This window comes from Macrobrachium nipponense, chromosome 12 (assembly GCF_015104395.2).
Source record: "Macrobrachium nipponense isolate FS-2020 chromosome 12, ASM1510439v2, whole genome shotgun sequence".
NCBI lineage: Eukaryota > Metazoa > Arthropoda > Malacostraca > Decapoda > Palaemonidae > Macrobrachium > Macrobrachium nipponense.
The window spans coordinates 85,080,789-85,107,484 of NC_087205.1; the positions used below are offsets into that span (position 1 = coordinate 85,080,789).

Below are 26,696 nucleotides of genomic sequence, written 5' to 3' on the forward strand. Positions count from 1 at the left end.
CGCATTTGATAACCAATAGCCTTTTTAAATATAGTTCATATACATACATACATACATACATACATAACATACATACATACATACATACACTACATACATACATACATACATCCATATATATATATATATATATGATATATATTTATAATATATATATGTGTGTGTGTGTGTGTGTGTGTGTGTGTGTGTGTGTGTGTGTGTGTGTGTGTAAATAAGTTATTATGTTAAAACAGGATACGTCTGAAGTATAAAAAGACTGTTTTTGTGGTCTTTTTATACTTATATATATATATATATATATATATATATATATATATATATATATAGTATACATATATACATACGTACGTACGTATATCGATAATTTCTGTTTTATTTATTATTATCTATTAGAGGCCTTCTATATTCGTTTCATTTATTTAGAGATTTTATTACATACAATTAAATTCAAGTTCAAAACTTATTAACCCTTTTTCGTGATGCTGTAAGCTATTTATGAATAATAATAAAATATGTTATTTGCCCCATTCTGTCTACTTGACCCAAATCCCCCTAAAACCGATCCACTGTTTTACTTGTGCCCCCCCCCCCCCCTCTCTCTCTCTCTCTCTCTCTCTCTCTCTCTCTCTCTCTCTCTCTCTCTCGTCTCTCGTCTCTACTCTCTCTCTCCATTCGATTGTACGTACATAGTTTCTCGGCCTTTCAATCGTCACTAGACCAGCTTGCACAACCTTTCCTACGTTCATATTCAGCAACGACAGTTTTCATGTGTAAAGAAGGGTTTGCTAAGCAATAACTTCATTTATTCTAACATTTGCTCTCGAGACACGCTTCTGTTCCACGTCGGAGGAATGTTTACTGTTGGCATTCCTTTCTTTACACATATCCACTCTCTTTGCATTTTACCCTATATCATTATATATAGCATTATCAAGATTTATAATGTATATATATGCACACATATGTTTAACAGAGTGTTTAAGTGCATAGTATATGTATATATAGCGTATGTCGCGACATCCTCTAAGAACCATAGATAGCCGTGCAACGTTGTAATTTTGCTGTTTGAGGCGATCCAGACACAAGTTTGCGCTCTGATCAACGTGATATATCACCCAAAAGATTGCTAAAGCGCTCAGGATGCTTATTAGCATTAGTGTTTGCTGAACATGTCTTTTGTTGTCGAGGCAAAAAGCCAAAACATAAAAACTAAGTCCGTGTAAAACAGGTGCCTGAGGCCATGAGATGGATATCAAGTGTAAATCGGCGCTTGTCATTCTGTATAATAATTCTCTCTCTCTCTCTCTCTCTCTCTCTCTCTCTCTCTCTCTCTCTCTCAGCTGTCCTCGCCGTATCCTTAGCACTCTACTGTTGTCGGGATGAATTCTTCCCCTTTCATTGAACTTTCTCTTCGAAGGCATCACTTAACATACCAATTGTGACATCACCTCTAGACTTCTCTGCGTACAAATCGAGGCCATAGCTACTATGAATAAATGCTGTCTCTATGGACTGACTTTTAGGAGAGTATTATTTAAGCTGTTAATGAATTTATTTTACAGTTGAGCAGAAATGAAGGCCTAACTCTAATATCTGCCGAGAATATACGCAACGTTCAGAGGTAATATCCGATATATTTTATTGATATATTTGTAACCTACCGGCTTGATACTATATTGGTTAGCATTCTCCAAATTTTCCGTCGTGTTTTGAATAATTGACCTCTGGCTATAATAAGTAGCATATCATTCTAAAACGTTTTCCTCGTAGGATTGCACATAAACGTGGCTCCTTATTTAGTAGACGAGTGCTCATCCATCCTTCCATAATTCTGTATCTTTATTCTGTTTGTGTGTAGCAATTAAATGGGTAACCTCTTGGAAGAGGCAAGTTTCGTATTTTGTTTTGCATCATTCTCATTTATTACGTGAGGGTTAAATCTTGTGCTGGTGTGCGTTATCTTATTTTATTTATTTATTTATTCATTTATTTATTTGTTTTACCCAGAGAGATTGCCTTCACCATCGCTCTTTTATAAGAATTATCATCGTTCTTGAAAAAAAAAACTGTTGCGAGTATTTAAGTGACGTTTTGTTCAATTTTTCAACACCAGTTTGTGTGATAAATTTTCAACTTTGCTTATATTCAGGGACACAGCAGTGATCTTCCTTTCTCTGAACCTTCCAATCTCACTTTTAGCATGTATGAGAAAAATTGTCTAGGTCTCAAGCATTGTGTTTGGAAAAATAGAATGGAAGACTGGCAGAAAATGATTTTAGTCTCAGTTTGTTCTTCCACTGTTATTCAGTTGTATTACTGTTGCCACTTTCTTGTTAGTTTGTATTGTGACGGATATTTCTCTCTCTCTCTCTCTCTCTCTCTCTCTAATCAACAAAATCTTCCGTAGTTTCGTTGTCCTGTCCGGGAATTATCATTTATACTCTGGTGAATAAGTAAGTATTACGCCTGGCACAAAATAGAAGATATTGTAGGAAGATTAAGATGGTATGGGCACCTGATGAGAGGAGAAGAGCAACACATGGCAAGAGAAGTGATGGACGTGGAGGTGGATGGAACACGAAGGAGAGGAAGACCTAAGACCAGGTGGAGAGATTGCATTAGAGATTATATGAGGGAGAAGGGAGCACGGAAGGAAATGATACAGGACAGAGGTAGATGGAAGAGACTCATTAAGAATAGCGACCCCGAATAGGGATAAAGCTGGGAAGAAGAAGAAGAAGAGTAGGAAGATTGATTGAATTGTAGATATTAAAACTGGCGTCACAACAGGTAGTGTAGGAAGCAACATGAAAGAAAGCTAAGAGTCGAGAGGTTAAAAAATGAAAAGTTCGCTGTTATTTTAAACTTTAATAGCTTCGTGTAAAATCAACTGTACTCGACTGCAAACAGTGAAGGGTGTACCGTGTTCGCACAGTGCTCGAGGCGGCATAATGATAATTGTGTTATCGTCGGTTTGATGCCGTGCACGTCACCAACCCACGCTTACGACTGCCAACCTTTTCAATCACTCGATCATTGAATCGGCTCTTCGATCGCATGGTTCCTTGAGTGTTGGAGTGTCGTCAACAGAATAGTTATATGTTTTTTTTTATACCAATTCTGTCTGGATCATTCTAATATAAAATTCCTCCTAAGAAAGTACGAAAGTAACGTTTCTTTATTATTATTATCAATTATTATTATATTGAAAATAATGGCTATTTCAGCTGCGTTTATTTTATATAGAAGTTTTTCTATTCTTCTTATTACTAACTTTTCTTCTGTACTCAAATTGGCTATTAAACCGTCAAATGGGGGAATCCTCCATTTGGCGTTTTAATAGCCAATTTGAGTACAGAAGAAAAGTCAGTAATAAGGTGAATAGAGAAACTTCTATTACAAAACAAACGCGGCTGAAATATCCGTTATTTTCAGTAAAACTTGCATGAATGAGGGTCTTCTTCCAGCATATTATTATTATTATTATTATTATTATTATTATTATTATTATTATTATTATTATTATTATTATTATTATTATTATTATTATTATTGTGTGCAAGAACCTGTGCTGAATAGTCCAAAGGAAATTTGACTTCGCTTGCAAACTGTCACAAGATAAAATGCATAAATCTGGAGAAGAATATTTCTGGAAAAAACAAGGATAAGCAAGGTTAGGTGTAGATGAAATCATTAACGAAGAGGTAAAGTGACCTTCACATGTTTTTGTAACTTTATGATTTCAGCTTGATGGCGCTAGAAGATGGCCATTAAGGTTTGCAATTTCTTGTATCAGTTAGTCTATTAGTGCAGCAACTGGCATATTATTTGGAGGCCTTTGTTGTGTAGAGACTCATAGGTACTCATTATTTTGGCAGGAGGTCCCATTAGGAGCTTTTTTCCTATTATTAGTTGTTAGTATTTATTGCATCACCTATTTTGATTTATTTACCTATTAATTGATTGATTTATATATTCCTTATAACTGTGCTTCCTTAATTATTTAATTATTTACTTTTATTTTTTAATTTTTATCTGTATTATTGCAAGCTTCTCATTTTCATGTGTACAGGAAGAGGTCTTATTTTTCTTCGTCTTCTTGCTATTCTCTAAATTTTTTTATAAACAATTTAGTGGTCTTTTAGGCTTCTCTCCTATGAATGTATGTATGAATGATAATGACTCTGATGAAGATAATGCAGTTTCACTTGGGAACGGAGGCAAATACAAAATTTCTTTGCCTGCGGTTCCAATAACAATGAGAAAGGACTATTATCAGTGATATGAATAATATTAATGATAATATTTCTGCTGTGTTGTAAATGTAAAGGCCGCATTTTCCTCGTAGGTGTGGCGCTAACTTTCTATGGCATGCAAAAGTTAAAGCGTAATTACATATTTATATAAACAGCCAGTCGTGAAAGTACAAATAGCTTTCGTATGATTTCTCAGCCAATTAAGAGACTGTCTGGTGGCCAAGGTACAACTCCTGCACCTTATGGAAGCACTGGCAATAAAAGGAAAAGCAATTAGTTTCCACAGCGACTTTTTATGTATATTTAGGCGGCATCAGTCGCAACCATGGCATGAACGCATTGGTAATGAGTACGGAGATCTGGAGTCTGAAGGGTGGCATATGTTTGACTCAGTGAAAGTAATCCATCACAGACAGAAATTGTAGGTTCGTGCCTGTGGTGTGCAGCGTAGCATATGCCGTACAGGAGACATAACGTGCTCGTAATTCAGGTTTCTGACTGGACTTTTTATAACATTACATATTTCCTTTGCCTTGAAAGGCTTACAGTTTAGTTTATAAACTGAAGATCTAATATTATAAGCACAGTACTAAGTTTGACTGCCAGCGTATGTAAAAATCTATAAAGTTCACATACGATTAGCAGCGCCTCAGTGGCGTGGTGGGTATGGTCTTGGCCTGCCACCTCGGTGGCCGCGAGTTCGATTCTTGGACATTCCATTGAGGGGTTAGAGATGTGTATTTCTGGTGATAGAAGTTCACTCTCGACGTGGTTCGGAAGTCACGTAAAGCCGTTGGTCCCGTTGCTTAATAAACACTGGTTCCCTGCAACGTAAAAACACCATACAAACAAACATACGATTAGCATCTACTCATGCATTTGATGTTACAAAAGTGGTTTCGCTCCTCTAAATGATGTTGAACTATACTCCGATAACATGGACTGTCTCCTTTCTCTGATATTATAATATGATCAAAATTTCTATTACTTTAGACTAACGATATGTAGTTGAAGGACCTCAGTAGATTTAATTTGTATTAGGTTTGTTATTATCAGCTGCATAGATATCAAACTTCTTGTTTACTTAAATCTTTCTAATAACTTTTCTGTCCGGGGAACCAATATCTCCAAAACAATTTAAGAACATGCTAGTAACTTCTGGCAGTAATGGCAAGGAGTATTCCTTCATTTCAGCGGTTAGTGTAACATTTTTCATTGCGTCATTATGAAGGCGAGTTCATTTCTGCTTCAGTACTATATCTGATCTCAAGAGGAATTTGCTTTGTAAAAATGAGGTAAAAGACGGAATTTAATCATGTGGATGTGGGATCGATGCCATACATTTCAAAAGGGAATTTGCTGAAAATGTTTCCTTCGGGGATACTAGGTTTTCAGATCATGAACGTGTCGAGAAAGCAGTAGAAAGCATGGGGGTTATGAGTTTCTTGCATATTAATATATATTTGTGAGTACTGGTAATCATGATCAGTTTATGATATACCGTACTCAAATATATATCAATGCTAAATGCGAGAAATTCTTAACCCCCATGATTTCCACCGCTTTCTAGACACGTTCATAATCTGAATGTGTCAGAGAAAAGACGTCTATATAGAGGAAACATAATATATATATTATATATAAATGTGTTAGAGAAGACAGATGCATATATAGGAAATATGCTTATGTTTGAAGACTCCCTCCTTGCTCTTCATTTACTCCGTCGGTGGACCTCTTTTCTTTTGCTAGCCATGGCTTATTTATATATTTATTTATTTTAAATAACGCTTTCCTAAATATTATGTCGTTGGTTTCTGCTTGAATATCTCGAAGTATTCACATACTCCTAGGTCAGCTTTCTACACTAGCCTGTGTATAATGGCGAGTTTACGACTAAGGAGAATGTTACCAAAAACACCAAAGATCTGAAAATTATGTTAGAAAAATTGTATGGATTGTTACATGTAACTTTCTGAGTGCTATCATATTCATATGATATATCCTCTTTCAAGCGTAAAATTCTTCATTTTTTCCCCTGCTTCCTTCCTTCTTTTCTTCAACCCATGGATAGAGAGGTCCTTGTGTTGCCAGTCCCACTTGCCTTTGCTGGAGAAATTGGTCATATTCGGGTTATGCCGAAGACTGTAAAGTAATACTGGTTCTCGTTAAATAAAAGGTCTTCAGGTAAACAATTATGTTGGACATTCAGGACACTATCGTTTCATTAGAAGCAAAAAGAGGTCACCAGAAACCAATAAAGCAATGCTAGATTGTATACTTCAGCCACCGGTGAAAATATCCGGGTACTGCCATGTTAGTTGTCAAAGGTCATTGGGTATTAGTAGTCACAATTATGCCGCGATTTCCCAAGCTTGTAAGTGAGGTTACAAGATTCATTAGTGTTTATATCAGCATCTACTATATAGTGGATAATCCAACGTTTGGGCTAGCTATAAAGCAACAAGTGAATTAATCTCATTATGAAACAGAAAAACGTATTTGGATCAATATATCCAAATGAATAACTGGTGTTACAACACTATAGCGGCCATCGTCAAACTAGCATCTTTACTCTGATGGAATCATGACAAAATCAGGTTTATTCTACGTTATTATACATTTTAGTGTGACCCTTTTATATGCTTCAACTTTCGTTATTGAGACAGTCATGCGTGCTCATATTTTACAAAGTTTTCCTAAGTGAGCGACCGAGGGAGTAAAAAAAAAAAAAAAAATAATAAAAAGTATCGTTTCCCCTCGTGGTTATTCTTTTTAAAATTTATCATCTTGAATCCATTACGAACGACCATCGAGATAAAGCCTTGGAGCATCAAAGTATTCCCACCTCTCTCCTTGGGTATGTGCTGAGGGACCCTGACTGGTCGACAGGTAAGATTAGCCAGTAAGAAGACGGTCGGAGGAATGTCCTTCGTAGGATTTCGTAGTTTTTCCTGATCATATCGAGTTAGTAGGATGGAACATATCTACCTAACGATGGCGGTTGGTCCGGGAGTGAACACGGAAAGAATATTAGTACTGCTCGCATAGTAACAATTTTTGGTCGCTTTTTATAATCAGAAGAGCATTTCATCCTTTTCCTTATTGATTGTCTGTGTATTATACGCATTTTTGTTTCTTTTTGCAAGTAATCATTGATTCATTTTATACATATGTAAATTAGTAAAAGTTCGTGTTAATATTGTGAAATTTGCTCAGCAGAATTCATGTACCAACTCCAACTGATTATTCTATTGAAGATTATACATTTACAAAATAATTTTTTTAATGATTCTTAAAGATGACCAATTAAGTTCATGTTCGAAGGTCTCATACTCTGATTAAAGAAGAGCTTCAATGTTCATACCTCTTTTACGAGCAAAAAACAATCTTGGATAATAATAATAATAATAATAAAATAATAATAATAATAATAATAATAATAATAATAATAATAATAATAATAATAATAATAATAATAGAAGCAGTAGTAAGGATTGGAATGGCAACATATTCTGTAACTAAATATGTTACAAATAATACTTCATATTTTTAAGTATTTCGTTCGTAGCGTTGTTGAAAGTCTAAACGCAAATTTCTGCGAACCACCCCTTGTAAATTTCACTCGTAGTATTTTGTGTGTGTGGGGGCGGGGCGGCATTTATCTATACTCATACTATTTCAGCTGACCTTTGAGGTTCCGAAATACTGACTCGATATCCTCTTGTAACAAATACCATTTTTGGAGGACGGTTTGAATGCGATATTCACAAGGAACGCTCTTTGTACAGGTGCAGTTTTCCAGTCATTATCGTTTTCAACTGAAAACATATTTTTGGAGTTATTAACCATGGTCCTGCACTACATAAATATCAGATATAAGAAGAAATGTTACCATGCCCGGATGATATTGCTTCGTTTAAATTTGCACCGCTCAGACTAGATGAGAATTCTTGTGATAACACAGTGGCAGAAATGTTAGAGCGAAAGGGCTTTAACATCAGGCTGTTCAAGAGTCTGCAAGATCATTTCATAGCGTGGACTTGTCGATGTAGTATTGCAATACCTCTGTGATGTTTACAAGCGGCTGATGATGTGGAAGTTTTCTGTTTGTGTTTGGCATCCTGGTTTTTCCTCTGAAGGTAGACATCACCTTTTTGGGGAACGCCTATTTTGAAGAATTCCACCACAAACCCAGCTGAGTTACGGGAAACAGGAGATTCTTCCCAAACAAATCTAAAACAGGATATAGGCAGAGATGACGTCACCCACAATAGCCTCGGCGACTGATAAATACTACCATTGTTATTGCTTTTATATCGGGAGGTGTCTTCAGGAAATGATAAACGGCCTAAGAACCGGATGGGATGGGTTTTAGAGGCCAAAGGAAACCCGAGAAGGGCGTTTTCGCTTGATGGACGTGACCTTCAGACCACGCTATTGTAGGGTCACGTCTCCCTTTTCCCGTGGCACGGTTGCCATCGTCTGGCACTCCTTCCCCCGCTCTTCTTCTTCTTCTTCTTCTTCCTTCTTCTTCGTCACCCTGCCTTTGTTACCCTCCTTCCTGCCACACCTCCTGGTCCGTAAGTCTTATGACCAGATGTCTCTGACATTTGCACTATATTGATATTAATATTATGTTATTAATATTATTATTATAATTTCGATTTTGATGGATTTGATTTATGAAAGTTAAGGCACCTTAACAAACTCATAAAACAAATTGATTGAATTTGCATTGGCAGTGAGCTGAAATAAAGTGCACCATTATTATTATTATTATTATTATTATTATTATTATTATTATTATTATTATTATTATTATTATTATTATTATTATTATTATTATTATTATTATTATTATTATTTCAAATTCAATCAATTTGTTTTATGAGTTAGTTAAGGTGCCTTAACTTTCATAAATCAAATCCATCAAAATCGAAATTATAATATAATAATAATAATAATAATAATAATAATAATAATAATAATAATAATAATAATAATAATAATAATAATAATAATAATAATGGTGCACTTTATTTCAGCTCACTGCCAAATGCAAATACAGACAATAGATGCAATAGAAATAGTCCAGAATCCTTTGGCATGAATAAATGTAAGTGTTATAAATGGGCAACAATAGTAATAATAATAATGAGGATAATGATAATACTAAATAACCTATCGGTTCTAGTACCAGGTCTTTCGACCAAACATTCATAAATCATATATAATAAGCAAAATAATGATGGATATGATATAGATACATACATAGATTTACTCGATGTTATTGAACATTACAATCGCCAGAAATGTTCTACCCTCTCTCTTAAGGAAAGGAAATGCACTGTGCTGTTGAATCCACACCAGACCATTGAAATAGTTGACCTTATTGATAAGTCAGGCACACGTTTTTTTTAAAAAGTTAACCTTATTGATAAAGCAGGCACACATTTTTTTTAATAGTTGACCTTATTGATAAGTCAGGCACACTTTTTTTTTTTAACTACTTTCACCCACAGAAGCATTGTGTATCAGTGATAATGCAGTCTAGAGGCACAATATAAACGATTGAATGATATGTTTTGTACATGCAATGAATTCACATAGTTGCAAGCGCCTCAGTGGCGTGGTTGGTATGGTCTTCGCCTGCCACCTCGGTGGCCGCGAGTTCCATTCTCGGGCATTCCACTGAGAGGTCAGATATGTGTATTTCGGGAGATGGAAGTTCACTCTCGACATGGTTCGGAAGTCAGGTAAAGCTGTTGGTCCCGTTACTGAATAACCACTGGTTCCATGCAACGTAAAAACACCATACAAACAAACAAACACACAGTTGCAGATTTCATCTCTGGAAAGTCTTGGGTCAATATCGTATGAAGTGGTTCGCAAATTATTGCTGATACTAAATTTATAAAACCCCTAGAGAGTCGCAAGTATCACCCCCATTCTGTTTTGAACCAAAGTGTTGGCACTATAGTAGATTCACACCAACCGTGCATTTGATGTCTAGGCCAGTCCCTTACGACGCTCCTGATTGGCTGTTGATAAGCCAATCACGGGGCTGGAAACTCTCAGTCTCTCTTGAGAGTTTACATAGGCAGGATGTATGTTCCGCCTCTCCTGAGGGATACTTTTGAAAGACGTATCCCTTAGGAGAGGTGGAAATAGATCCTACCCATGTGAACTCCCGAGAGAGACTGAGTTTCCAGCCCTGTGATTGGCTTATCAACAGCCAATCAGGAGCGTCGTAAGGGACTGGCCTAGACATCAAATGCACAGTTGATGTGAATCTACTGTAGTCAGTTGTCGGTTACAATGCTCAGTATTGCTCTGGTAAATCACTTAACGCTTCATCCTCTCCAATAAATGGAGAGTCGATTGACGTTCTCATTGGTAAACGTTTTTGAAAAGCTGTTAGAGGCTGTCTTCTGCGTTCATTGTCTTTTTCCTGGAACGACAGTTTAGCAGATTTTAGATCTAGCAAGTTGTGCTCAGACAGTTCGAGAGAGAGAGAGAGAGAGAGAGAGAGAGAGAGAGACCTGCCCTTTGTATAAAACTACGAGTAGAATCCTTTTAGAGCAGTTTCTGCATAGGAGTTTCTATGGGATGTTTAAGAGAGAAACCTGAGTCCCATATGAGATGCATCTCCGATCCCCTTACCTCATTTCTATGCTGTTGACTGACTGATAAATTTAGAATTAATTGGCTATTTGAATAGGCTTTTCCACACGATTAATTTCATTTGACATCGATAATGAATCTTCAAGAGGTAGGTTAATCGATTATTTATATAGCAGTCCCCATTTTTTTCTGTATTCCCAGCAAACCTGTTTCCAGTCCTCTAGATTAAATGAAAAATGTTTTGAGAAAAAAAAAAAACTTCGTTAAATGTAGTAGAATCCCGACAATTTTTCTTTAAGAATTGCAATTTTTTTTTCCATCGATGACCAAAGATAATGTGACTCAAGTTAACGTTGGTAAATACCAATCATTCCTGGAGAAGGCGAAAAGTTACAAGTTGAGTTCTACTTGCGAGGAAAGTTAGGTAGAGGGGAGTGTCTGTGAGAAGTCTCGCTAGCAGTGAGAAGTCTCCTTCTAAGCATATTGGGAAGGAGAGGAAGGAGGAAGACGATCCGATATAACGGTAGTAGGTCACAGACCCAAACAAACATACGCACACACACACATCCGCCAGCCGTCTTCACCTATTTATCTCGCTTTTCAACACCGATTCCTCCTCCCCCGCTCACCTCTCTCTCTCTATCTATCTCTCTCTCTCTTCTCCATGATATCCCTCTTACTTTCTTTGGTCTTCATCTTACTTTTACCCTCTCACCCACACCCCCACCCCTTTCATAGCCATTCATTTCTATTCCCACTTGCATTAAGTATTGTCATCATACTCTGCGATTAGTGATTCATCAGATGTCTTTTAAATTATTCTTATTTTGTTTTCTACTACTTGCTGTCATTTTCTTTATGTTTCTTTTTGGCATGTCTTCGTATTTTTATTTTTGATGCCTGATTTAATTAACGATAAACATTGATGGACAAAAGTATTTTAGCTGAAGCTTAACTCTCTAATTCAGCATACACGTAAACAATATTGACAATTTGCAATATGAGTTTCATGTTGTTTTTGGTGTGTAGATGTCAGATACATTACTTATTATATTATTCATGTCTGTATGATTGGTCGTGTTCTTCCTGTTATTGTTGTATTATTATTAAATTTCCTCATCCAGGCTCATAGTTAGTTGATATTTTGTAGGTTTCCAAGAATAGGTTTCAAATTTCACCGGCATAAGTAACTCATCTTTTCAAGAACCTGTTCGGTTATGTACTGTGATGCCCCAAGCATCACTCTCATCGTTTTTCTGACAAGTATTTAATTCGGTATATCGCTTATGGATATATCGGTGTTTCTTTCGTTATTAATTACGCTTTATTCTGTGCTTTTTTACTTTACTTTTTGTCACTACGTCCACAATTTTGTGGAAACTTATTTAACTTTTAAGCTATTCCACATCAAAGTTTTCTAATAATAATAATAATAATAAAGTTACGTTCAGTCCTGTACACCTACATTCGAATATTCTTCTGCATGAAACACTGTCATGTGCGTCCTGTGTAGTGATCCATAATCGCGAAGGATTGTACTCAAAGAGAATATAAAAGTCCTTCACTATAAAAAAAATCATAATTTATTACTGATGTTAACACTCATCAACTCAACCTCAGCATCATTGTCATTTGTTTTATTAGTCATATCCATATGCGAAATGAATACTTAGAGCAGCTTTGGTCTACCTCCTTCGGTAAAGTTTGATGTGTGGAGGAAATGCTCACTGGGCGATTTCGATACACCCCGTGGGGAGGTAGTGCCATCAGCGCACGTCTTGTGGTACACCGTAGGTATTACGTTCTTTACAGCAATCCCCCTGTGCCTACTTGCAACCCCTTTCATTCTTTTTACTGTACCTCCATTCGTATTCTCTTTCTTTCGTCTTACTTTCCACCCTCTTCTAACAGTTGTTTCATAGTGCAACGACGAGGTTTTCCTCCCATTGCACCTTTTAAAACATTTCTGCTCTCAATTTCCCTTCCGCCGCCGAATGACCTCATAGGTCCCAGAACTTGGCCTTTGGCCTAAATTTTATATTCCAATTCCGATGCACACAATATACCCTCTTCAAAGGAAGCAACAAACAACAACAGACTGTCATTAAAAGTCTTATCATACTCATGAAATCTGTTATCCTTTCCTGGCGATACATATCAATCAACTGAGCATCACCGTCTGCATTGCATCGGAGGTCTTTTGATTGTGTTTTTTTTTTTTGTTTTACCGGTGAAGATTGTTGCCCAAAGAAGACCTGCGTTGCTTGTTGGATTCTCGATCAATCTCTTTGGAATAATTCAGTGGATTCACAGATTTGATCTCCCAATTTAGGTAAATGTTTTTGCTTACAGGATTCTCAGGGCTGTGTATGAACCATTTTTTAAAATTTGGAGGTAGTTTTTTCTTGTAGCTGTCTTTCAGGAAGAAGAGAGAGACCTACCAACGATATTTTGATTTGTTTTATGTGGCATTTTAAATGCTTTAATAGAAAGAGTTGGTGAGCACTAAATTTTGTATTCTCGTGTTGTTAAACTATGGAACTTTTTCCAAGATAATTTTTTTTTTACAGTCGAATGCTCTACATTATTAACATCCTACTGTGAATTTCGCTGGTTTTATTTACAAAAGATGAGAATAAAAAATTCATATTAAGACTTTCCTTTCTTTTTTCACACTTTCGTGAAAAAGGGCTTCAGTAAAATTCCAGATATCCAACCCCCCGACCCCCCGCCCCCCCCCCCCCCCCCCCCCCCCCCCCCCCCCCCCCACGAAAAATGACAATTTTCCTAACCTTATATAACTGTCAATAAATTGTAATCAATCTTTCGTTTACTTGCAAAGCGAAAATCTTCATTACGAAGATAAAGTCGCTTCCTTTCATTACTTCCGAAACCTGCCCCAGAGCATCATGGATTCCTTTTTAGTACCCGGAAGTAAATGGCAACTTTTTACAGCGTTGAGACTTAAGAAGGATGTTTAGAGGAAAAGTTGTTTAAGATTTCCTCTCCTCTCATCTCCTCGTCTCCTTCTCGCTCTCTCTCTCTCTCTCTCTCTCTCTCTCGATTTTGTAAGCAATAGCAAAACCCGTCTTGGTGCCATCGCTACCAAACTACACAGATTTTTTGAGGGTGAAATCTAGGGCAGTGTATGAGAGTCATAAAGTGATTTAGAAAGAACAGAACTTCATCGGTTGGCGCGGCCGTCAATAAAGTACTATAGTAATTAGTGAACGAAAGTTCTTTTAGCCGGCGTAGATTTACCGCTGTTGAAAGATTTTCGATTGAATTTCTAGTTTTTTTAGTAATTAGGGTTTCTTTGGCATCGAGTATCTTTAATGTAGTAATATCGGTGTTATATAAATGAGTTAATCACTCCTTTTGAAATGTACGAGAGATTTTTTCTGCCATCAGTACTTTATGTCTACCCACTGATTCTACGTTACAGAAGCAGATTTTCTTAGTAATATTTTTAATTCAACAAATTTTGGGTCATTTGAATAAGTGATGCTTTGTGAGCATTCACTGGCGTCAATATTTTTCTTGTGAGCATTTTTATTCCGTAATTTTGATCCATTTAAATACAGTTCAATTTCATTAGCATCCAAGGACTGTAGTAATTATACTTGGCAGCCTTATGAGTTATCATCATCCCCTTTGATGCAAGAAGAGATTATTTAAATATCGTCTCATGTTTGTTTTCCTTTTCGTCATGGAAAATGTTAAAGGTAAGATTAATTGATTGATTGTTTTATGACTACTAAAACTAGCGTCACAAACCTAGATAATTGTTGCATGTAAAAGTGATGTATTGTACAGTACCATAAATCACATGAGTCATTATGTGAATATTTCCCTCGTTTCTCTCTAGAGAAAATATTCTGCCAGTTTTGGTCTCATTATGAAATATATATTCTGTCGTCCAGGATATTATCTTATGTACGCATACACACACACACACACACACACACACACACACACACACACACACACACACACACATATATATATATATATATATATATATATATATATATATATATATATATTACTGTATTCAGTATGAATGGTACAGGATGTGACTTGCATTGTAATATCAGCATTTCCTTATTTGCCCAAACTTGAGAAGACATTCCCTAACGGTTTTAGGCCCTCCATATAAAACAACTATCACCCTCACCCCGTTCTCAACTTACTCCAATATCAATTATCCACAGACATGGACAGGAAGTTCTCCAATGGTCTGTTCGTCTTTTATTGTTTGTGAGTTTTAATTTATTTTTTATTTATTGGTTGAATATTATTTCATTTGAAGACTTTGTTCAATTTGTAATCTCGTGTTATTCCAAGGAGGTTTAACCTCCTCGCGTTATTCAGCCATTATTTTTGTAATTTTAGTATTGAGTTATTCTGTTCTTTCTTTGTATGCTCATTATTTGCATTTGTGTACTTCCAGTTTGGAAGTGACCGTTCTTTCAGCTGTTTTGTAGTCTTGTATGATTCTATTTGTACTTAACAGTTATAGCTTTCCTGCTATATCATTTTATTTCCTATAATTATTGTGGGTAACTAATCCTGTTAACGGGAAATGTAACGAATTCCGTAAAGCTCAGCGGTGCCTTTGTATCTGAATGAGAAATAATAACATATGCTATTTCTTTATATTTTCTTGGTATCTTGTTTCTCATATGTATATATATATATATATATATATATATATATATACACTATATATAATATATATATATATATATATATATATATATATATATATATCAAAATATCTCCATCTCTTTTTTATCATTATCTCATCTACCTATTGAACTAACATATATATATATATATATATATATATATATATATATATATATATAATATATATATATGTATATATATATGTGTGTGTGTGCGTGTGTGTGTGTGTGTGTGTATTTCTACATACTGCTCTACGGATATGAGCTATTTTGGACATACCCTTCTCGGAGATATTTTGGACATGTCCTTCTCATAACTCCTGGGATCTCTGGTAGATTTTTTTTTTTGAGTACTCATGTTGATGTTTATATGCACAAAGTTTACACATGGTTTGTGTTTACAGATCCGTAAGTAGATTTTTACGTGTTTATGTGCATTTGTACATTGTATGTTTAGAGATATTTAGAGGCATGATTTTATTTTTATGTTGGAATCGTTTGTTCGTAACATTTTCGCTATACTGCTGGTTATTAAGTAACTGAAGTGTTGCCATTTCTGAGATGGATGACCTCCAAGAAAAAATGCCAGACGCCACCGAAAATTTGCGTACGCACTAATCCATATTTTCATATCTGAACACTACAGTACAGCAGCGCTGGTCTTTGATATCGACTTCTGAAGTAATGGAATCTGTTGTTATACCAAAATATAATTATTAATAGACCGGAAAAGGTTGGGAAGCAATCAGTGTACTAATTAGCTTTGTTTGGTATTATCATTCAGAACGTTTGAGAGATACCGGAACGGTTTATTGTTATGAGGTAGACATTGCCTTCGTTTGAGATTATAATAATGCCCTTTGACGCTCATTTTCTCCTCATACGAAGCGGAGAAGTTAATGAAAAAAAACAAAAAAAGTCAAGTAGTGAGTTTATGTTTTTAATGCAGCACAAAGTTTTTTTTTTTTTTTTTTTTTTTTTTACGAAGAAGGATATCAAAGATATCAAGAGTTGGTTATGTTTCCGGAATTCAACGAAATAAAACTTGACACCAGATGGCGCTTCCCCCAAGATGAGATAGCTTCAGAAAAAGATAGGGCACCAGTCACTGCGTCAAGATTAAACCTATGGTGCGGAACGCTTTTATAGTTTCAGCCGCCTGTTATGTACACGTTCGGAAGAAGGGCCGATATATGTATGTGAATTGTTCATGATATTTTTTTCTTTAATCTCGTTCTTTTGGCCAGAGTTAAGTAAATAATCCTTAATGGCGGTAGAAATAGTTGCGATGTATTTTGGGCTTAAAGGTAATCTACGGGTGTTCGTATTTGATTATGAAATTACTGTTATCACGTCCTTTTAAGAATTAACAATAGTAACCTTAGGGAATTATTATTATTATTTTTAGTATTATTATTATTGAAAGATATTGCTGCATCAGCTGCATTCAACTTGTAAACAGTCCACACCGACTCAAAGTCCTCAATGCAAGCCTTGCAACAAAAGAAAAATAAAGAGAACAAGGCACTGCTGGCTGGAATTAAAACACTGCTGCACCAGCACAGCGAAAGAGGAAGACCTGTCACCTTAAACTGGATACCCAGTCACATAGGAATTCCAGGCAACGAGAGGGCTGATGAGCTAGCCAAAAGTACAAAACATATTGACAGAGTGCAAATACATATACAACCTGCACTGCAACAAATCAAGAATGCAATGAAACCACTCTGCAAAGGAAACTTGCTAAAAGACCATCGTGAGTGGGTAGAAAAGAACTCACCGTCTGCCAGGTGGTATAAGACGTCGACTGACCTAGTGCCTCCTCCCATAGACAGGCACACGCCAAGAAAACTTGCTGTGATCATCCACAGACTCAGGCTAGGATATAAAGCCTACTGGGAAATCGTGGAAAACAGTGTCAGACCATGTGAACACTGTCAAGAAGAAACACTCTAACCACTCCTTCACTACGTGCTGGAATGCAGAGAAACAACACAGCTAAGAGGTGCAGCACAAATTGAATTACTTGCACAAGATGCTGAGCATGCAGCTGCCACAGTCACAAAAACGATAATTGAAAACTTAAAAGAGCATGCCCAGATGCTCTACAACCTACCTCCACCAAGGTAAATAAGCTAAAAGTAACATCAATCACCCTCATCACATCCCCTCACTGTAAAGCTCTATCCACATCATCCAGTATCATTCTTTTAAACTTTACTTACCACTGAAATCCTCCCGCAGGGACCCAAGCGAGTAAAGGGTTGGACAACCCTACCAGCACAGCTTCTCTAATATTCAAAAGCCTTACATTTTTTCAAACTTCTACTACATGACATGATGGCCCTCTCTTACTGACACCATTCTTCCCCTGTTCACGCCTATCTCTACAACTAAAAATATTTCCAATTTCACAAGACTAACCATGAACCTAAGGAATCTTTTCAGATCACCTACGGGCCGAACAAAGGAAAGGCCCGTGCCAACAAGAAGTGTTGGCTTAATACAACAACAACAACAACAACAACAGCACTTACAGTCTACTCCGACCCACTGCCGTGATGATACCGAGAGAAACGTTGGCCACTAGATCGACTTATATTTTAATCTATTTACTGTGACAAATAAATAAATTTTAAGCAATATCCCCGAAATTGACTCCTCCTGATGAGTAGTATCGGCGCAATACTCGCCAGTTGTAGTAGCAGAGAGAAAGCTATTATTAGAAAAATAGAGAAGACTATTTACAGGTTGAATGCAGCTGATGCAGCAATATCTTTCAATAAAACTTGTTTGAAAGAGGGTCTCCTTCCAATATTATTATTATTATTATTATTATTCATACCTCTTGTTCGCTCTCAAGAGAAAACCCTAAAAGATTACGAAGCTATCCATGAATATCACAAAAATATGTAAAGAACAACTTTATTATCTTCAATTTGTCTTCCTTGGTTTTTAGGGGCGGGTGAGATTACGCGATTTAAATCGCAATTCTCATTAAGAAAACTGTAACCCTAATTTGTTACATGCACAAGTATTCTTAACCTAGATGACTGGGCAGTTGCCTCCTATGATTTCCGCCACATTCACCCAGGCGTTGAACATTTGATGCTTAGAGCTTTTGATCTTTATTACTTAGAGCTTAATGAACAGGGCTTGAGGTAAATGTTAATGAGGCCAGTGGGGGCTTTGACGCCCATAAAGCGACGTGACCGTGGATTGACGTAGGTGCTTTCACAAGGTTTTTGGACACCTGTCAACTTTGGATAATGGTCTCATGCTTGAGAATTCTGTTTTAATGGAGAGTTTTATGTACAAAGGCACCCATAGCCGTGCTGAACTTTTGTATATGTAAAAATCTCCATTAAAGGAGTGTTTAATTTCTTTTATACATAACCGTAAAATGACATGTATAAGTGACAGTAGTTTTTATTTCAACGGAGTTTTATGTACAAATGTTTAGTAAAGATATGATTCATCTTATGTCCCCCTGTCTTTAGCATTTAACAAAAAAAAAATAAAAAAAAAAAATAAAAAGATTACGTAGATAGAATCTTACTGCCAAAGGTAATGTGATTTAGGTATGTAAGTTATATTTTTTTTTATTTGGACTGTTCAAGAAAATCATTAGGAATTTCTGTTTAAACTGAATGATTGAAGAAAGAATTTGCATTTCGATTTTTCTCTACGGTACTGACCATTTATACACAAGAAACTTCGCTTATTCAGTTTCCCGAAAATCTACTAACATTTGGCTCTCGTTCGTTCATTTTTATTCTAATCATCATCGAAATTATATTTAATCTGTGTTCTAGCGTTTTCAGGGTTGTGGGGATTTCCAGCCTGCAGTTTATTGAAGCCAAGATACACTACTTATACTGCCATGAATCCTAGATATAAACCCTAGGACTCTTTTAAATGCAGTATGGAAAAGAGCAAGGAAAACGTTTCATTTAACTGACAAACAAATTCCAATTTTTTATGAATAAGATTCTAAAATCACCGTATGTTGAAAAGTTTTTATTAGAGATTAGAGATTTTTAGGATTTGAAAGATGTGTAACATAAATGTCGTTGACGATATTTTCGAAATGAGGGATTTGATCATAATAAATTTTCCATGTGATGTTTCTGGCTGTAGTTATGAAATTCCTTGCTAAGCCTGTGGTAAGGAATGCTATGGACAAACGGGAAAATCATCAGCTCAACAACTGCAGCAGCATCAGTATTCTACGCGAACTGCCCACCTATCAAATGCACTTGAATGGGTTTGATCACCCTATAAACTGGATTGAAGTAAAGTCCATAATTGCAGGCTGTTTTTATGTAGGAGCTGATTGTAAGAGAAGATAAGGTTGGAATCCGTACGCCGTTTTTCTTCTTTTGTCGGTGCTTTTAATTTTTCGATCTTTACAAGTAAATCTAATCGTATGGATGGTAGAAGCACGGTGGGCAGAAGAATACTGTCTATTTTGAAATATGACCTAGTTTGTAACAGGAAAGTGACATTTCTTGGGCCTTGGTGGACGGTAATCACGCATTTAGTTCATGTGAGTTTCGTCCAGTGAGGACGGGTTGTGGGGTGGGGAGGGATACAAACGTATCCATACAGAGAGAGAGAGAGAGAGAGAGAGAGACGAGAGATTGACACCGGAAAGAATGAGAGAGAGAGAGAGAGAGAGAGCTAAACTAGGTCCGATGTTAAAACTGGCCATCATTCCTATTGACTGTAATCCAATTGAAAATTGTATCGCGACGAAATACTCGGTTAGACAGACCCATAGAATCTTCCGTGAGCTCCTGAGGAGCAATGGGTATTTGAAGCTGGATATGAGGTTCCATAAAGAATATATTGTTACACTTGTTTTATGTTTGGGGTGTGTTGTGTCTACGTGGAGTTTTAATAACTTTATGGGTTGAATTATAAGAGAATTAAGAGAAGGTGTAGTAGATTTACGTGCAGTATTGTGGGATGACTGCATAGGCTAGTGAAGGTTTTAATGTGCTTGCAAGAAGAGGGGAGGCCCTGCGAAGCATTGGATACATGGTGTGAAAGAAGTGAAAGAAAGGAAGGTCTTCGGCATTTAGGAAGCAAGAGAGCGTATGCAAGATAGGGGAGAATGGCTCAGTGTGGCCAGTAGTGTTCGATAAACCGTGTAGTCGTCCAAAGCAACTAATAAAATACGAAGGACGCGTTATGCGTAAAGGGTTCATCCAGGATTTAGCAATTGCGTGAATGTAGAAGTGATTTATTTCTTGAAAAGATTTTATTAATCACAAGTAAAAGTCAGTAATTAAACGATTTTATGAAAAATAACAAAGTAAGATATACAATATGTGAATGGAATATATAAGAAAACCTGTCTCGTTTTGAGATTGAGGGAATTGCGAGGTATACAACATTCAGAAGGTTAGAAAATCCACGTGAAATGGTTTAGGATGAGCCTTGTGGGGTTTTCCATTTTGCCTTCCCTTCCTGTCTTGTGAAGCTGTTAGAACTGCATTTTAATGAGAAAGCCTCACAGTCGGTGTGTCAGGACGTGGATTATGTTTTGCACATAGTTCATCGTTGATTTGGTACTGGAAGGTGAATTTGGCAGTGTTTGTTCACATAATTTTCTCCGAAGTCATTACCAGAGGGATCAGTTTGTTTGTGAAAGCTATGTTTTTTCTTTGAAGTCATCCTTAAGAGGAAACAGCCTACTGATTTTTTTTATAACTTCTGAAGTTATCCCTAACAGAGAAGAATTATGGAAATTTTTTTCCTCTCTGCTAGTTCATCGTTGATTTGGTACAGGAAGGTGAATTTGGCAGTGTTTGTTAACATAATTTTCTCCGAAGTCATTCCCAGAGGGATCAGTCTGTTTTTGAAAGCTGCGTTTTTTCTTTGAAGTCATCCTTAAGAGGAAACAGCCTACTGATTTTTTATAACTTCTGAAGTTATCCCTAACAGAAAACGTTAATAAAAAATACTTTTTTCCTCTGCTTTTCTCTGAAATCATACCTATGGGAGAATGACTTACTGCTGATCAATTAATTTTGATAATTTCTCTCAAGTCATCTCTGAATGGAAATAGCTTAATGAATTATTCATTTTTTTACGTTTCTCTGAAATCATCCCTTAGGGAGACTGATTCGTCGGTGAAATATTTGTTCTATTTTCTCTGTATTCATCTTAAGGGGATAACAACCTATAAGTATTTTTATTTTTAAAATCATCCCTAAGTAATAATAATAATAATACTTTTTTGTCTCAATCCTATGAAGTCATTGCTAACGAGTAATAACTTACTGATGATAATATTTTTATTTCCCTAAAGTAATAAAAGGAAACGACTAACTTATGAAAATAGTTGTTGTCTTTATCCGGGAACGAATCACTAAAAAGAAAAAAAATTATCGGAAGGCGTAACCACTTGTTGAAGAAGAACTTTGCTTTCAATTCCTTAAGCGACTTATTTTACAAAAAATATTGTTTTCTCCCCAACCAATAGAGGCATCCTTTGTAGAATTTACCTCCAGGCCTTTGATTTCCTTTGAATGTATCTAGTACAGTAGTTAGTATGCACAAATCTCCTTTGTATAAGAGTTAATTGACTGTTACTAGATTCTGTCGCATCACTTAGCATGTGACTGATTGCCCAAGGTTAAGGTTTTATGTCTAAGGGTTCTGAATCTAAGACTTGTAAAATTCATAGACCTGTTCCTGTCATATTTTTTGACAGATAAACTACATTTTAGTGAAAACAATAATAATGAGGATTAATGAAGAACAATGTTATCCAATAACAGCTCTCCTAAGATGGAATTTAGTGAGACAGTAATTGGAAGAACGAATGCTAAATAAAATTTAGAAATCAAATTGACTGGAACTGCATAGAACAGTCTAGTTCGATCTGTATTGCTATTTAAACATGAATTACAGTAAGACAATGAAGTGTTTTCTGAGAGCCTTTGTCGATTTGGAAACAAAGCTAAAGGAGAAAGTTTGAAGTAAGGTGGTAAGATAAAGGGAGAAATGATACCGCTACGGAAAAGTTCCCATGAAGTTGAGGCAATAATGAAAAGGAAATGGAGACGGCATGGGCATGTCCTTCGCACTACTCCAGGGAAATAGTAGCGCTTGAAAGTCTTAGCCGACTCATGTTGGAATATCCATGCAGACCTACTTTGATAATAAATATGAGCCAGTACACTGGAGATTAGTGGAAGTGAAAGTACAAGAAACACATGAGCTCTAGATCTCCACGGAGGCCATCCGCACTGCGTGGCGTTGGAAATCTTGATGATAATGATGACATATGAATTAGGCGAGTAGCTACATGCACGCATCCGGACAGTCATTTTAATATGAGTTGGCCTGAGAAACAACAAAATTCCTTTGCTTAAAAACTCTTGTTTTCACTTTCTCTGATTGAATTTTTAACATTTTAGTTTCCTCGTTTGATGCAAAAAGCTCGTTTTTTTTTCAGTTTTTACGTACAGCGACCCAGCGTGATGCACTTTTATCGTAAGACTGGTCCCCCAAAAGATGATGAAGTATAACAGTGATAATCGCAATATTAATCGTATGAAGCTAATGATGTTAAAACCATAATCATTTGGTTGCTGTGTGATTTCTCTTTCTTTTCTTACAACTCTTCCTTCGAGATTCTAGAATTTTTTTAATGCAATTGTATTTGCATATTGCTCGATGTTTCGTATTGAATATTTCTTTTGGACGATGCTCTGCACACGCCCTAGACAACATATCATTATGCTCTCTCTCTCTCTCTCTCTCTCTCTCTCTCTCTCTCTCTCTCTCTCTCTCTCTCTCTCACTTAATGCACAAAGTGAAGATATTTGTTTGGCACCTTTTTTATTCTTATTTTCTTTAGATCGAAACTGGAATAATATTCATCTTTGTTGATTGCGTTTACTGATTGAGGTATTACGCGCACATCAGCAAGCAAATATTTTCAAAGACGTTTGAAAGAAAGCTATTCAATTTGAAAGGAATTAGATCAACATTTCTACTTGGTGATGTTATATATTTCAGTGAGAGAGGAGGGAGGGAAGGAGGGAATCTTGAACTCGGCACCAATGTGTTTTCGTGTTAATGCTTCAACTTTTGTCCGATTCGCTCGTGGTGGGTCTGCCAGTGACCTAGTAGGATTGTGTGTTTGTAATTATCGTGTATAAAGTTGGACATATTTGGTACAGAATTGAATCTTTTTGTTGAATGGTTTTCGTATCGACGTCACCTTCTGCATTATATTGTTATAATCTGAGGTAGATTTTGACTGGATGTTTACAGTAAAGACGTATCTCAGCACGAGATTTTAAGGTGAAAAATGTACGTACTTTACTGTAGAGCGTCTAGAATAGTGGTTTGAGAGATTACATTTTTTTTTCAGCTAAATAGTTCACTGAATTCACAATAGTAAAAACTACTTCACCTTGCGGTTTGCGGACAACAGGTGGATCGGTTTTACGGCGCGGATAGGCTGGGGAGGACGTCCAGGGATGGCTTTGGTTGGGGATGGGACTGTCACCCCTCCTCCCCTGTGGATGGGCGGGGAGTCAGGCACAGGGGGGTTATATAAAGGCGAACGTGTATAGCGAGGAGCGTTTATTACGAAGGAGGACGTCGACGGCATAAGAACCACTACCCAGCTCCACGACGGAGCCTTTGACACACTTCAAAGGGGGAGACTTTACTCTCGAAAGAAAAACTGGGAGATATTTGTAACGTTATCTCGTGACGCCTTCGAAGTTTAGAGACGTGATAAATCTCCTCTTCATGAAATAGCTAAACGTTGACATGACTAGCGTAAGTAAAAAAGACTTGACGTTTGTGACCAGTTGTAGATTATTTTTCTTTATCTGTTACGCTTATATTCATTTTGACTGACTTCCAACATTTTTTTTCTTTAACGTTCTTGATTGTTACCAACTTAAGAACTTCAGTTTGTTTTCGTAAAATTTCTTTATCTCAGCATAGTACGTCTTCTCTTCACGTAGTCTAAAAATGTATCTTTACCTTGTAGCACTGTAGACCTTACTATGCAGTAGACCTTAGTCTTCAAGTTATTATTGTTTTCAAAAGCTAATTTCTATTAGGTAATAAGAGGAAAGAAAGAGAAGAAACGAAAATTCGACCGTGACGTGTTGTAGTGACTTGGACTTTACCTGATTTACTGAACAGTGAATATACCATCATTCTCGGACAGTGTCAGTTCTATCGACGACGAAAGCGAACTGGAATTTTAAGAGAGAATAATGATGAAAAAAATAAATAAATAAAAATCAGTGCCAACGAATCGGCCTCTTTAGAGGTGGGGAGATGGGAGTTTTGAACTAGAGGAAAATAGTGATCCGCATCACACGGACTAATATATATCTATATATATATTATATATATAGACTATATATTTATATATATATATATATATAGATATATATATTACATACAGCATGTTTGCATATATACGTATATAATCCTGGATTATCTCTTTGATTTTTACCCTTTTGACAATTAACCATCTGGTATTCTTGATCTTTTTGTGTACCTGATAACTTTCTTTCCAACTGTATTTCATTCGTTCCTTGACAATGTCTTAGTAGGACGAAAGCGCTTGGATTTCTGCCTATCATTTTCCTGTGGTATTCGCTTATTTAATGAAGTCACGTGCATCTACTGTGATTTTTTAAAGCATGTATATGTATATGTATATATATAAAAACTGCATAGTATAATCCACGAAGAAGAGATCAACTCTTTAAGCGCTGAGATTTAGGCCATAGCTAATTGATGAAATAAGACAATGGCTCTTCTCAGTTTCATTTGCCTCGTAACTTTTTTACCTTAATGTTCATTTGAATACTTTTATAACCTTTATAACCTAAATTGTGCATGCTTACACAAGCATACTTGCGCTTAATTGCAGATATGTACACATACATACACGCACACACACATATATATATATATATATATATATATATATATATATATATATATATATATATATATGTATGTATGTATGTTTGTATGTGTATATATGTGTGTGTATGTATATATACATATATGTATGTATGTATTGTGCATGTTTATATATTTGTATATTTGTCTGTATATGAGACTGAGTGTATGTTTATGTGAGTTTGCGCGTATATGATATTCTTGAGACTTTCGGGAAATATATCTGACAGATAAATAAGTGAAAGACAGAGGGCAGTTATGACTAAAGAGGTTAGATTTCTGACCTCCTTAGTTATGACCATCTCGCATGTTTGCGCAGTCTACCTCAGAGCAGTAGCGTCTACTCCGTCTATTTACATTAAAAGTTGTCGAAGACTGTTTTCTCTTCGGTGAGCGCTCTCTCATTGTAGCTGTAATGTTGTGACAGAGTTCAAATGTAACAGAAGGTATTTCCTTGGTTAGCAGGAGGAATGTAAGCTGAAATTCCAGTAATGTACATAGATTATTAATTTCCACCTTGTTATCAAAGTTTATGAATGTGTGTATACACACACACACACACACATATATATATATATATATATATATTATATATATATATATATATATATATATATATATATATAATGACAGCGGGCAGACAGCTACACATTCCAACAGGGGTTCCAGCAAGACAACAGCTTACATGATAAGTTTATTAGAGACGTTTCGTGCCCCAAAACATTGGCACATCATCAGTCTGGAATAAAAATTTTATTCTTTTTTTAAAAAAACAGTAAAATAAAGTAAAAGGTACAATCTTGTCTCTGAACACTGATAGGTAGTCTTTTAATACTTCTAAGCTTCTTTTAATAATTCATATTTTTGGATTGTACCTTTTACTTTATTTTACTGTTTTTTAAAAAAAGAATAAAATTTTTATTCCAAGGATGATGAATTGTGCCAATGTTTTGGGGCACGAAACGTCTCTAATAACTTATCATGTAAGCTGTTGTCTTGCTGGAACCCCTGTTGGAATATATATATATATATATATATATATATATATATATATATATATATATATATATATACTATATGTGGTGTGTGTGTGTGTGTATATATATAGTATATATATTATAATACAATATCTATATATATATTATTACTATATATATATATA

At 35.9% G+C, this 26,696-nt stretch overlaps 1 protein-coding gene across 4 annotated transcripts in view; it reads left to right on the plus strand.

The window, feature by feature from the left end:
• The window catches only part of LOC135224628 (uncharacterized), a 192,763-nt gene that overhangs the window by 137,837 nt on the left and 28,230 nt on the right, over positions 1-26,696 (plus strand). The window contains exon 1 of one of the 4 annotated variants that reach the window (XM_064263829.1): positions 24,199-24,382. The exons of the other annotated variants lie outside the window; for them this stretch is intronic. Coding sequence (XP_064119899.1) covers positions 24,374-24,382 — 9 coding nt within the window. The 5' untranslated portion in view covers positions 24,199-24,373. Of the gene's footprint in view, positions 1-24,198; positions 24,383-26,696 lie in introns of those variants that run through there. 4 annotated transcript variants of the gene reach the window in all.